Here is a 13,109-nt window from a genome sequence, read left to right as displayed (position 1 = left end):
AGAGAGAGAGAGATAGATCTAGAGAGAGAGAGAGAGAGAGAGAGAGAGAGAGAGAGAGAGAGAGAGAGAGAGAGAGAGAGAAGAACAACATGAGAGAGTCCTAGGGGCAGGGGTCATTTCCTGCAGGAACGCACAGGAGCGGAGCTCCGGCAGTAAAGAGCCCAGGGGGCGGGCACATGCAACAAGCCCCACTCCCTGCTCCCAGCAGCCCTCAGTCAGAGCAAGAACTAGCCAGGTAAGTTGCAGAGGACCCCGGCCCCCTGGCCCAAAACAGTCCAGTGGCACCTTTAAGACCAAGTTTTATTCCTGTACAAGCTCTCCCTCCTCTGCGAGGACAGATCTGCGCATCCCCCCCCCCAATAGCTAGCAATCCAAAACAGTCCAGTGGAGCCTGAGCGGTGGGTGTTGCCTTCTGACACACTTCCGGTGATCTCAAGGGGTGTGGCCTATGCAAATAAGTTATGCTAATGAGTTATGCTAATGAGCTCCTGCACCTCTTTTTCTAAGAAATGACCCCTGCCTAGGGGACTGTACTGTACCAATTCACAATGCCGTTTCAGAATGCACACCTATGTTCAAAAAGGGACCTTCCTGAAAGCAGAAAATCAATGCATCAGAGATAAAGGTTCTACCCAGTGTGCTCTCACACGTGCTAGTTTTCCTTTTAACCTCTGTGGATATGGAGCTTCCTGGTTTCTGGGTCTGGAGAGTCGAGGGAGAGGTGCTTCTGAAATCGTCTGCACCTCAGGAAAGAGGTGGAGAACACCCTTCTCTTATCCCCTCCCCCAAATGGATCCCTCCCCCAAATGGATCCTTCCTGACCTCTCTATGGCTGCCCAGAGCTCCAGGCCATCATCCCTGTAGTGGTAATTGGGCAACGAACACACATCGTGCTCCTCTAAATCTTCTGGGAGGCAAAGCGAGGAATAGGTCAGGGCTTCTAGGCCTCTTTTGCAAAGCTGGTTCAAGCCCTCATACCCAAGACCAGTTGCCTGGAGAAAAGGGAGAAATGGGAAATGCACCTTACACAAGAGCCATTTCTTGCACCTGGCCGCTCATATTTTACAAAGCTTACTCTGATGGACTAGTGGAAGACCTGAACTCTCAAAAGGGGCATCGAGGGACCTTTCTAAATGATCAGCTGTTCAAGCTTGAGCGTTAACATATATCACATAGGACACTGCATCTGGCGCATGTGTTTAATTTGTCGAGTGAGAATCTATAGGGAATGTTTGGGAATATTCCATGACCTCACACCAGATCCACCAATGGCTGCTGTTAGTCCTGGTTATTACAGAGCCCGGAGCAACAGACAGATAAAGGTCATTATGTCATTAAATTGCAAGGGATTTTTAATCAATTTATTTCTTTATTGCTTACTCCATCTCTATCTTGCCTTCCTTCCACCAGGGCAAGCCAAGAGGGTGTATAGAGACTCCCATAACGTGAAGCAGACCTGCTTCAGTTCCTCAAGAGCCTTCAGATCACCCTCTGACAAGTCCTTGATCAGCCAGGTTGCCAGTTTGTGCCAAGAGGGTATGTATAACTCACCATATCAAAGACACCGTCTTTACTGATGAGGGTTTCCCGGGCCAAGGTGTTGATGTTAAAGGTATAGCGGATGTGAGGGATTAAGAGCTGGAAGAAGGGCAGATGTCAAAATGAGAGAACTGTGTTAATTAATTTGTATTTACACTTGATTTATAAAATCATATATCGTTTTTAAGCAGCTAAAGAGTCTGGGTTTTTGTGTGTGTGGGGGGAGGTGGGTAGCAAAGAAGGCTCCCTCTCCAATATCCATTCAGAGTGAGGGCAATATTCCCTGCCTTTTCTCTGAATTGGGTTCACCCTGCCTGGTGGAATTCTCTGCCAAATAACATCTGTGAACCTGGGGCCATCTGGAGGCCAAACAGATGCTCTACCACTGAGCCACACTCTCTTCCCTAGGTCCTCAGTAGGTAGACGGACATATAGAAGGTTGTGAAGAGAACATCTGCAAGCCGCAAGGTCTACAGTGCCATGAAATGTGAGAAGTACAGGATCTGTAACACTATTACTGTGATAAGCAGAGCACCCAGAGGAGTGGATCTTTGTAGTTTCAGCTGAGCTAAATGAATCAAAGCAACGCTAGATCATCAATGAACTCCTTGGTGTGTCCCCAGGGGGGACTTCTTAGCACTCTGGTTAGTAACTTGCTTTAAGAAACCCTCTCTAAAACTAAGCCATCCATTTCTTGCAAGGGAATGACTAGCATTTCAACTGCTATGACTGTGTTTCTGTTCTGATTAAACTGGATAAGTTAGACATCGCTATGGATTCTACCACCCCCAGAAGATCTCACCAATGCACTGGGACCTTGAAAAGTACTGAGACTTACTAGCGGTTTCAGCTCTCATACTTTATTTCAGCTCAGAACAAGACAAACTTACCAGCTCACAGGCCGGTTTATATGTGCAACAATCCCGCACCCAAAACACACCCACACTCAAGTGATTGGCTATTTACAGTGGCCGAGAGTTCCATAGGCTCTCGTCCGGGAGCCTAGGCTGCTGATAGGCGCCGGCTAGGATCCGCTTGTCCCATTGTTACTGCGAGTGAAGCTTGGCCGCTTCACATGGTGTATTGGCCACGCACGCGGTCTGAGATGGATACATTACAGACCTCTCTGCTGATGTTGCCCGCTCTGTATTTTGTCCTCATTGAGGTTAGAAGCACAATCCCTCCCTTGCCTCAGCCTCACCTTGTAGAGCGGGTGGCACATGGGCAAGTGGCGGATGGTCGCCAGGGCGAAGACTTCTGCCAGCAGGTGTGTCCGGAGCAGGTGGTCCACGGCCTCGTGCACATAGAAGTGGGAGTTGCGCACCCAGGTCTTGGCCAGGATCCAGTCCCATTCAGAGTCACTGGGCAGGAAGATGGGAGCCTCGGGTCCTGGGTTCTGGCTGAGCTGTGGGAAGAGGAGGCAGCCAACATGGAATCTTGGCAAAATCATGGCAACAACAGCAACAAAACATTTATTTGGATGAAAGGTAGGAGTGTGCACCGAGAAAAAAAAATTGTTACTCTTTCAGATCTGTGCTTTGGAGGGGGGGGGATTTCTACCACAATTGCTTTCCTCCCAGTAGGGTATTACCAGTTCGTGTTGGGAATTCGTGCCATGTTTTCGTGTTCTGGATTTTCAGGTCTATTTTGTGCGCGCTTGCCCTGTCGGCAGCCTTCTTTCCCATGTGCAGCCAATCTGAGGCTCTCCCAAGCAGCCGTCGAACATGACACCAGCTACATCACAAGGAATGCAACCCGCCCTCTCCTCTCCAGCTCCTCTGAATCACAGGCCCTTGTAGCAAAGTGGCTGTTTTGCCAGGCCTCCGCAAAGTAGCTCTTTCCTGCACACGCACACCTCTGTATAGACTGCTGTGGAAGGGAAATGACAGACAGTGGTGGCCAATTTGGCGTCTACATGCTTCTTCAGTTTCTTAAAGAACTCAGAAAATTTGGTGACGGTCGCAAAGCAGTTTCCTCCAGTGGAGGTTCATGCCATCTGTCTTTCCCATGTTTTATGGCCTCAGACCCTTCTGAAAGATCACCCACAGCCATGCAGAGCCTGTCCCTGTCACACCACTGAATGAGCTCCCAAACCAGGGCCCACAACAGTCTCAAATAGTTCTAGCCCGTTACCTGGATGGCGAGAGGCATAAGCTGCCCTTGATGTGTGAGGTGCAGCAGGCAGATGGGGGCCGCAATGTACTGCTGGAGCTTGTTATTCCGGCCAGCGGTGATCCCATCCAGAATGTGGTAGTTGGCAATGTAGATGGTCCCTTTCTGCAGGGGAGATGGGTGGAAGGGGAAACTTACAGGTGGGGGTGGGAATAGGCCCCAGCTTTTAGAACTATGATCCTGATTTTATTTGTCAGAAATATTTGCATCCCTCCTTCCCATCAAATTCCCAAGGCAGCAAAAGAGAATAAAACAATTAAGAAATAAATGTATAAAGTCCTGCATAAAACCCACACAGTCTTGCAAAATTTTGGTCGCTCTGCTCATCCCAGACTCTGCTGAAGAATTAGAGCATTGTCCTGTGAGGTTGCTCCCTTCTCATCCCTACTCTTCCAAGCATCAAAATCTCAGAAATTGTCTCTTCTCATTCCATGGTTAAATCCAGTACAATTCATAAATTTCCTGAAGGGTAGAACACATTCTTGCAAGATAAAGTCTTTCCAAATAACAGGCGAACAAGGTCAATATCAAGTTCAGTTTCTGAGATTTTGATGTTTGGACGAAGTTTAACTCTGGAGAATTTCATCCATCTGGAATCACATGAAACATTGTATTATATATTTTGAATTTATGAATTTCTGTAACTTTGTAAGATTATAAGCGCTTATTGGTTATTTGTTGTTGGCTATTTGAGCTGTACCCCCTTGCGTGCATTTCTAAGAGTGCCACCGGGGCAATCCTGCCGTGCAAAGATACATCTATCCAGAATACACACATCCACACACACTGCAACCCCAAATTTCTTACCTCCAGCTCTTCCATTAGAGTGGTGCCCTTGCCCAGGGAACTGGCCACCATAGCTTCGGTAACGGGGAAATTAGGTGGGATCTCTGTGCATTTCCGTATGAAGTTTGGATTCAGCCCATTCAGGAACTGGTAGCCAAAGAATGCGTCTTCCTTCCAGTGTTCTATGATGTACTCTGGAAGACACACAGGAGCAATGGCGGATTCAACTGGGCAGAATCCATTTGTGGGATGTGGGGCAGAGGAATCTATTGATCAGTGTTAAGTGGGCAGGGGATGAAGACTTCTGGATTCAGTAGGGATCAAAGTGATTTTGAGTAGGTTGTAAGACGGAGAGGCGCAGAGCGGATCCCCAGGCTTTGCTCTCAGTGAGTTTCCTATTAGTGAGGAAGGATGAGTTGGAAAGCAGTTGTATGTATAGTTTATTACGGCATCAAACCAGTAAATCAACGGAATCACACTGCTGTTAGAAAACATACTGACTACAGCAATAAAATCTACATGCGCCCCCTTGCCCAGATTGCCCGGAGTTGTGGGCTGGGTTGCCATCAATATGCTGATGACACCCAGCTCTATCTGATGCTAGGCGGCCGGTTGGGCTCTACTCCCAATGACCTGCACCGGGCGTTACAAGCTGTGGCTGGTTGGCTCAGGCTGAGCCGGTTGAAATTAAACCCGGCAAAGACAGAGGTCCTGGGCCTGAGTCGGACCGGTGTAGGGTTGGGGCTCCCTCTCCCGACCTTTGATGGGGTGCCTCTGGTGCCATCGACAGAGGTTAGGAGTCTGGGGGTGCACCTGGACTCCTCTTTAACGATGGAGGCCCAGGTAGCAGCCACTGCCAGGGCAGCCTTCTACCATCTCAGGCTGGCTCGGCAGTTGGTCCCCTACCTTAGCCGTGAGGACCTGGCCACGGTGATCCATGCGACGGTCACCTCAAGGCTGGACAACTGTACGCTGTCTACATGGGGCTGCCTTTGTCACAAATCCGGAAGCTGCAGCTAGTGCAGAATGCTGCGGTCAGGCTACTGATGGGTCTCTCGATGAGGGACCACATTCGGCCTGTGCTGAAAGCGCTGCACTGGCTGCCGATAGCGTACCGGATTCGCTTCAAAGCGCTGGTTTTGACCTTTATGGCCAGGGTCCAGCCTACCTGAGGGACTGCCCTTCTCCATATGTTCCCCCAAGGGCACTTCGGTCGGGGGGGTGTCACCTACTGGAAATTCCAGGCCCGAGAGACGTTAAATTTGTGGCAACCAGGACCAGGGCATTTTTGGTGGTGGCTCCTACCTGGTGGAAAGAGCTTCCGGAAGAGATTCGGGCCCTGCGGGACCTCTCTCAGTTCCACAGGGCCTGCAAGATGGAGCTCTTCTGCCAGGCCTTTGAGTAGGAGCCGCCACCACCATTATTCCATCTTCATCCCCTATGCACTGCGTATGAACATCATGAATGCCTGGCCCCCAATGTGGGAGCGAGGCGCCTTGGCACGGCTTTAGATGATAAGACCTGAGAAAGTAATTGTGGAAGTGAGAGCCATCCATCTTGGTCTAATAGTTTTTGGAAAGTTTTATTGTGTTTTATTGTAATCTATTGTTTTTAATTATGTATTATTGTTTTAATCTTGGCACATGGTGCCCTTGTAAGCCGCCCTGAGCCTTCGGGGTAGGGCGGGATATAAATTTAAATATAAATAAATATAAATAAAATAAAATAGCTAGAATAAATACAAAAAAAGTATTAAAACACATTAAAATAAAGTAACAACAAATAGATAATACATAAAATCTCCTTCACCCAAAGCGTGATTAACACGTGGGATTCACTGCCACAGGAAGTGGACGGCTTCAAGAGGGAATTAGATAAGCATATGGAGCAGAGGTCCATCCGTGGCTATTAGCCACAAGGTATCGATAGGGGCTCTGGGGCAAGGGATGCTCTGTCATCTTGGTGCTAGGGGGGATCAACAGTGGGAGGGCTTCTAATGTCCTGGCCCCACTGGTGGATCTCCTGATGGCTCCTGGTATTTCTGGCCACTGTGTGACACAGAGTGTTGGACTGGATGGGCCACTGGCCTGATCCAGCATTGGCGTCTCTTATGTTCTTATGTTAAAATATAGGTCAGCAGATCGGCTTAGAACTAGACGCGATTGAGCGGGCTTTTCAAATACAACAGCAAGCGGCACAGAACCAGTTGTGCTTTCTCAAGACAGACCTCCAGCTCTAGCGTGATCCAGATGTAACTGAGCCTGGAGGTGCAGCCACGACCGGGCGCTGCTGCCCCTGTCCTTCTAACGGAGCCGCCCTCTTACCTATCATGTCATCCCTCTTGAAAGAGAAGACCTTCTTGATGGCATCCAGGGATTCCCAAGACTTCTTGCTGGTCGAGTATCCCTTCAGTCTCTGCTCCACCGCCCTAAAGAAGCCGAGAAGGAGCGGGAAAGCAAAATGGTTTTTGGGCCAAGGAGGATGTCCCAAGCCCTTCCCTCACGTTCCCTCTAAGCTGTGGAGTCTTGTGAGCAAAAATTCTACTTTGTGAGCTACTGGCATTCAAAGTTGTGAGCGAGCCATTTGGCTGCTGCATAAATTAGTTTGCTCTGGAGCCCTCCTTCCTGAGCAAAGACAAAATTTGTGAGCTGGAGGCTAAAAAACTGTGAGCTAGCTCACACTCACTCAGCTTAGAGGGAACACTGATCACCACTGTAGTTGGAAAGCCATCCTCCACCATGGGCCAGATCCACAGAGGAGACATCGCCGTGCAGCTCCACAGTGGACATATAAGCATCGGCCAGTACCAGGGGTCATTTCGTACAAAAAGAGGGGCAGGAGCTCATTAGCATAACTCATTAGCAAAACTTATTTGCGTATGCCACACCCCCTGACATCACCGGGAGTGTGTCAGAAGGCAACACCCACCGCTCAGGCTCCACTGGACTGTTTTGGATTGCTAGCTATTGGGGGGGGGGCAACGTGCAGATCTGTCCTCGCAGAGGAGGGAGAGCTGGTACCTGAAGGTGGGCCCGGGGGGGGGGCTCTGCAACTTACCTGGCTGCTTCTTGCTCCAGGAGGACTTACCTGAAGCACCGCTGCAAGCGAGGCCGTGGGATCGCCGCCGCGCCCATCGTCCGGATCAATCCAGGCTCCCCACCGTACTGCGCATGCGCACACATGCGCAGTTCGGCTGTCGTGCTCTTTCTTCGGTGGCTTCCCCCCCGGCATCTGATCGTGCCGGGGAGGAAGTGCGCGGCGGCTCAGGGGATCTATGTGAGCCTGCCGCCGCGTGTCTCTTTTGGTGCGGCTTTAGAAAGCCGCACTTTGCCCGTGCTATTCCCCCCCATGTGGTAGGGGCCATCGTTCCTTTATAAATTCATGGGCATGCGTTCAGTCGCTTCGTCACTGAAAATGCTGCTGAGGAGGCACAGTACTTTTTAGCAGTACAATGAGGTCTCCCTCCTCCCTGAAATGATGCTGCATTCTGGGCATGTGGACGACCTCATGGCTAGCATGCACCTTGAGGATCTCAGGATATATATAATTTTTGTTTTATTAAAAATACACAAATACAGATGAGAAGATGAAACATTTTGAAATAAGTCCATGAAACAATCATACAAACTTTCAAACAAGATTTCTACATTTTTTTCCTTTTTTCGTGTTTTCCTATTGGCCCCTTATCAAGACTTCTTTCTTTGATTCCATTTTTGGGTCAAGTTTTTTCCCCCCCTCCCTGCATCTTACTCACATTAGAAGAGAACCTAATAGCACCAGTCAAGGGGTCGTTAATGGGCCGATCCTCCAACGCGATCTACGGTGCCTTTCTACAAACAGGTCAGCCATGAACCAAAGCTTATTTATTTATTTATTTATTTATTTATTCTATATTGTGCCCTCCCCCGCCAGGGCAGGCACAGAGCACCAATCTGATATCACAAATGGCGGGGGAGCATATTTCACCCTCCCCAGACATTCTGCTACCAGCCTGCAAATCATCATTCCTCAATAAAAGACCTCCAGATCGAAGCTGGGCTCAGTTAGGCTACATCAAGGAATTTGATTTTCTTTCCCCGCTAAGTCTTCAATAAAAACCAGATAATGCTCACCCACTGGAAGCATTTACCAATTTAGCAAAAGGCCATGCGACCACCAATACTGCTGTAGTGAATGACCACTGTGCTTACCTTCTGAGCCTGTGAGTTTTGTATAGAAATGTCAGAGCCTCGACCTCTGGCTTTATATGCCTTTTGACCTCCCTGCACCACTTTCTCTCTCTCAAGGTTCTTGGGGGCCCTAGGCAAACTATAACTTTGGTGCCCTTTTTCAATCTTGAGAAAAAATGGGAAGTCTAGAATGAATTTTTTAATCTTTATTTATAACTCAGCTTCTGACCCGGCAGACATATCTTCTTCTGCTGTGTTTTTACAAGGACAATATCTGACACTTCCTTTCATAACCTTGAAAAAGGAAAAAAATGAAATTCACCTCTCTCTCATTTGGCATCAGTTCAAGCCCTAGGTGCCCGCCTCGTTTCCCTGCATGAGCTCGCCCGTCCACCTAGAACCAAGTGAGGATCCACTTCATGCATCTGATGATGTGGATTGTAGTTCATGAAACTTTCTGCCACAATAAAATCTGTTAGTCTTTAAAGTGCCAGAATTTTCCAGAGTTTGTTATGATGTGCAACTAGTAATTTTTTGTATACTGGGGTGGGGGTGGAGGTGTCAGCTACGCTGCCATTAGGTTTATGGGTTTCAGTTCACTCGCTCGACCTGTGTACCAGCCAGGCCTGCATTCATTTCTCCTTGGCTCCTCTGCTCCTTATCTCTGACCTTGTAGCTCACTCCCTCATGTAGTGTCTTCCCATATTTCAACCGTGGGACCACTTTTGCTTCTTCCCCAACCCACCAACGGGTTTTCCCACCCACGGGAGAGTGCCTAATTGGCCTATCGATGGGGGCCCCCTTTTTGAGTATACTATATCTATACCTGTTGGCTTAATATTAGTTATTCTTAACAGTGAATATGTTTATGCTACCATAGTTCTCACAATAAAGTAAAACCTTCTTGGAAGTGTGTGCTAAGTGATTGACTGTGGGTCCGGACAGGGGGTTGGTTTTAATTTGGGAGGCTATGAAATTTATGAGGTTTAAGAATATGCTTAGCAGCTAGACTATTTATTTTATTTTATTTTATTTATTATGTGATTTATATCCCGCCCTCCCCTCAGGCTCAGGGCGGCTAACAATAAGGGCTCGAGGCCATGCTTAAAAACAATTAAAAACGAGATAAAACAGTACAATAATACAATAATACAGTAAAGTGCTGGTGCTCCAAATGTCCATGATTCCAAGATGGGTTCTGGCAAGATAGACCCAGAACAATGATGTAAGTTCCAAAGCGACACTGCCATCCAGTCTTCATCCCAGGTCTGTCTAGCACCCTGATGGTATCCACACCTTTATGGTGGCAGTGCGCTGGTGGTCTAGTGGCGGCGGCGGCTCCTACTCAAAGGCCTGGTGGAAGAGCTCCGTCTTGCAGGCCCTGCGGAACTGCGCAAGGTCCCGCAGGGCCCAGATCTCCTCCGGGAGCTCATTCCACCAGGTAGGAGCCGCCACCGAAAAGGCCTTGGCCCTGGTTGCCACGAATTTGACATCTCTGGGGCCCGGGGTAACCAAAAGATGAAGAGCCCCCAACCTTAGGGCCCTTGGGGGAACATATGGGGAAAGGCAGTCCCTTAGGTATGCCGGACCCTGGCCATCTCTTTCTTAAAATGAGATGCAAAAGGTAGAGGGAGGTGAACATTCAAGATTAAAAGGAATGATCTCAGCTTTTTCTCTGAGGAAGGGGAATCCTGTACATAATACTTTCTGCTTCCACAGTGAAGGAAGTGCTTAGAGAGTAAACTAACCCTCATGCTGGGATAACTCCTACTCCTTTTCTGGCGGGATACCTTTGAAGTGTATGGCTCTCTCTCTTTTTGTTTTATATAACTCTTTAAAAAACTAATAAACCTTGCCCACCGAAAATGGTCAAGCAGGAAAAAAAACCCAAACTCCTACTCCTTTCCCACTGAACACGGTTTTAGAGGGTTACCCTCTGCTAGATAAGAGTCCAGGTGACTCTTAGAAGCCAACAAGATTTTCAGGGTACAAACGTTTGAGAGTCAAAACTCCCTTCATCAGCCTCTTTGAGTCTTGAAAGCTCAATTCCTGAAATTCCTATCTCGAAGATGTTCCTGGACTCTCCCCCAGCTGCCTGACTCCACAGAGAATGTGGGTGGTACCTGGCTCTGCCATAATCACGGTAATGGGTTCGGCCATGGTACCACCTTTCCTTGCCTTAACCACATTTGCCCTTTCTTTGCACAACTTACGTTACTGTGAGGCGCGAAAAAAGAAAATAGCATTTGGTGAAAGAGAATCGGGAGTTGGTTTCCAGCTCACGAGTTGAGCTGACATCCAGACAGTGTGGCATTCCGGGGGCATACTCCTTCCACCTGCACAGAAGAGGCCAATAATTACCATTAGGAAATCTGCACCCTAATATTTTCATGTTGTTTGGTTGCTGAATCCAGGAGCCCTGTCTCTCCTAGCAGGACCCCAGCATGGAGTTAGGGGAAACTCTTTGGAGCCCTCAAGCATGAGTACTCACTTATAGGATTCCCGCCTCTCCTCCAACTCTTTCTTCCGGTGGTCTGAGAGGGGGTCTTCAGGAGCAGTTATCCCTACAAGGGGAGAAAGGGGTCAGGGGATATCAGTGGCTTCGAAATGGAAATAATCACTGGAGCGAGTCAGCATTCCCGGACAGGAGTTGCAACCAATTGCCCTACCCTGGCTACAAAAATGAAACCACAAGAACTGTGCACAGTGCGCTCAATATTTCTTTAACGAAAACCGTAAAGTTGTAAATATGAAATGTACAAAAGTAATAATGATACATTCAGGTTATAAATTCAGGTACGTAGATAGAAGATGACAACGACGGGATGGTGGTCTCCGGAATGCGATGCCGTTTCGACAAACGTCTTCTTCTAACCAAGAGTCTAAAAGTTGATAATGTATGAAAAATTGCACTTCAATGGAAAAGCTGCCCAATTCACATGGAGTTCAATAACAGTTTCACCTATTTCATTGCACAAGTAATGGAGAAGAACATCTCTCAGACAGAGTAAATTTATAACAGTTTTGGATCTGGGATTTGGGAGGCCATTTCAAGGCTGCCCTATGAATCCCCATGTTGGCGAGGTGGTGGGTCATTAGATTGTCATCAATTGTGTCAAATGCTGCTGTAAGATCAAAACGAAGTAGCAGCGCTGACCTGCCTTGATCCCGGAGGTTGTCTGTGAGGACAACCAGAGCTGTGTCAGATCCCGTAGCCAGGGCAGAAGCCAGATTGGACTGAGGTGTCATCCAGGAATACCTGGAGCTGTTCAGCTACTGCTTTCTCAACTACTTTGCCCAGGAATGAAAGATTCAACACTGGGTGGTAGTTGGATGGATCTGTGGGACCCAGAGATGGTTCAAGATGACAGTCATGTCCTCTCTTACCCAGGTTTCAGTCACACATGCCAGGTCCACCATTTATTTATTTATTTATTTTACTTATATCTCACCCTCCCTGCAAAGCACTCTCAGGGCGGCTTACAAACTGTTGTTGTTGTTCCGTCGCACAGTCGAGTCCGACTCTTCGCGACCCCATGGACCAGATCCCGCCAGGCCTTCCAGTCTTCCTCTGAAGTTGGCTCAATTTCATGTTTGTTGCATCTATGACACTGTCTAACCAGCTCATCCTTTGCTGTCCCTGTCTTCTTTGACCTTCAATCTTTCCCAATCTTTTATACAAACTGTATAAAAACACTAAAACAAGAAGATTGATAAAATCACAATACAGTCCTAAATGTAATAAAGTATAAAGTGCCAGTACAACGAATACAATGATGGCCGACGTTGGTCTGGGTTGCGTCAGGTTGTTGGTCGCATAATACTACTGGGAATGGGAGTGGTGGCGCAGGCAGTAAATGCCTGCAAGTCATCTATCTCCGAACAGCCTTAACAGCTGTTCGAGTCCCACCGCGGCCGGAGTGAACTCCCGGCCCTTGTCCTAACCCAGCGGCTCGAAAGCCCTAAATGGCAATTAGACAAATGGGTATCCACTCCTTAGGAGTGGGGGGGCACCCTACCTCCAATACTGGAGGGCAGCAGTGGTGGCTGGGCAATGTGGTGAGCCACGAAGAAGAAGAAGAAGAAGAAGAAGAAGAAGAGATTGGATTTATACCCCGCCCTTCACTTGTAGTCTCAGAGCGGCTTACAAACTCCTTTCCCTTCCCCTCCCCACAACAGACACCCTATGAGGTGGGTGGGGCTGAGAGAACTCTGACAGAAATGGCTCTTTTTCAAGGACAGCTGTGCCAGAGCTTGTGACTGACCCAAGGTCACATCAGCAGGTGCAAGTGGAGGAGTGGGGACTCAAACCCTGTTCTCCCAGATTAAAGTCCGCGCACTTAACCAGTACACTTAACCACTGCGAGCCAGCAGAAAGAACATGGCGAGCCAGCAGAAAGAACATGGCGACGGATTAACCACTGCGAGCCAGCAGAAAGAACA

General features: G+C 48.3%; 1 protein-coding gene across 1 annotated transcript in view; it reads right to left on the bottom strand.

Annotated features, from left to right (window-relative positions):
* LOC107115231 (arachidonate 15-lipoxygenase B-like) overlaps positions 1 to 13,109 on the bottom strand; it is a 54,141-nt gene that overhangs the window by 31,293 nt on the left and 9,739 nt on the right. The window contains exons 4-12 of the mRNA XM_015416889.1: positions 12,612 to 12,628; positions 11,158 to 11,212; positions 10,880 to 11,002; positions 6,822 to 6,925; positions 4,519 to 4,691; positions 3,673 to 3,816; positions 2,741 to 2,944; positions 1,552 to 1,638; positions 823 to 992 (exon numbers count right to left, since the gene is read on the bottom strand). Coding sequence (XP_015272375.1) covers positions 823 to 992; positions 1,552 to 1,638; positions 2,741 to 2,944; positions 3,673 to 3,816; positions 4,519 to 4,691; positions 6,822 to 6,925; positions 10,880 to 11,002; positions 11,158 to 11,212; positions 12,612 to 12,628 — 1,077 coding nt within the window. The remainder of the gene's footprint in view (positions 1 to 822; positions 993 to 1,551; positions 1,639 to 2,740; positions 2,945 to 3,672; positions 3,817 to 4,518; positions 4,692 to 6,821; positions 6,926 to 10,879; positions 11,003 to 11,157; positions 11,213 to 12,611; positions 12,629 to 13,109) is intronic.

The sequence above is a fragment of the Gekko japonicus genome, unplaced genomic scaffold, assembly GCF_001447785.1.
Source record: "Gekko japonicus isolate JY-2015 unplaced genomic scaffold, Gekko_japonicus_V1.1 scaffold3040, whole genome shotgun sequence".
Taxonomy (NCBI): domain Eukaryota; kingdom Metazoa; phylum Chordata; class Lepidosauria; order Squamata; family Gekkonidae; genus Gekko; species Gekko japonicus.
This window is presented reverse-complemented; position numbering and strand designations above follow the sequence as displayed.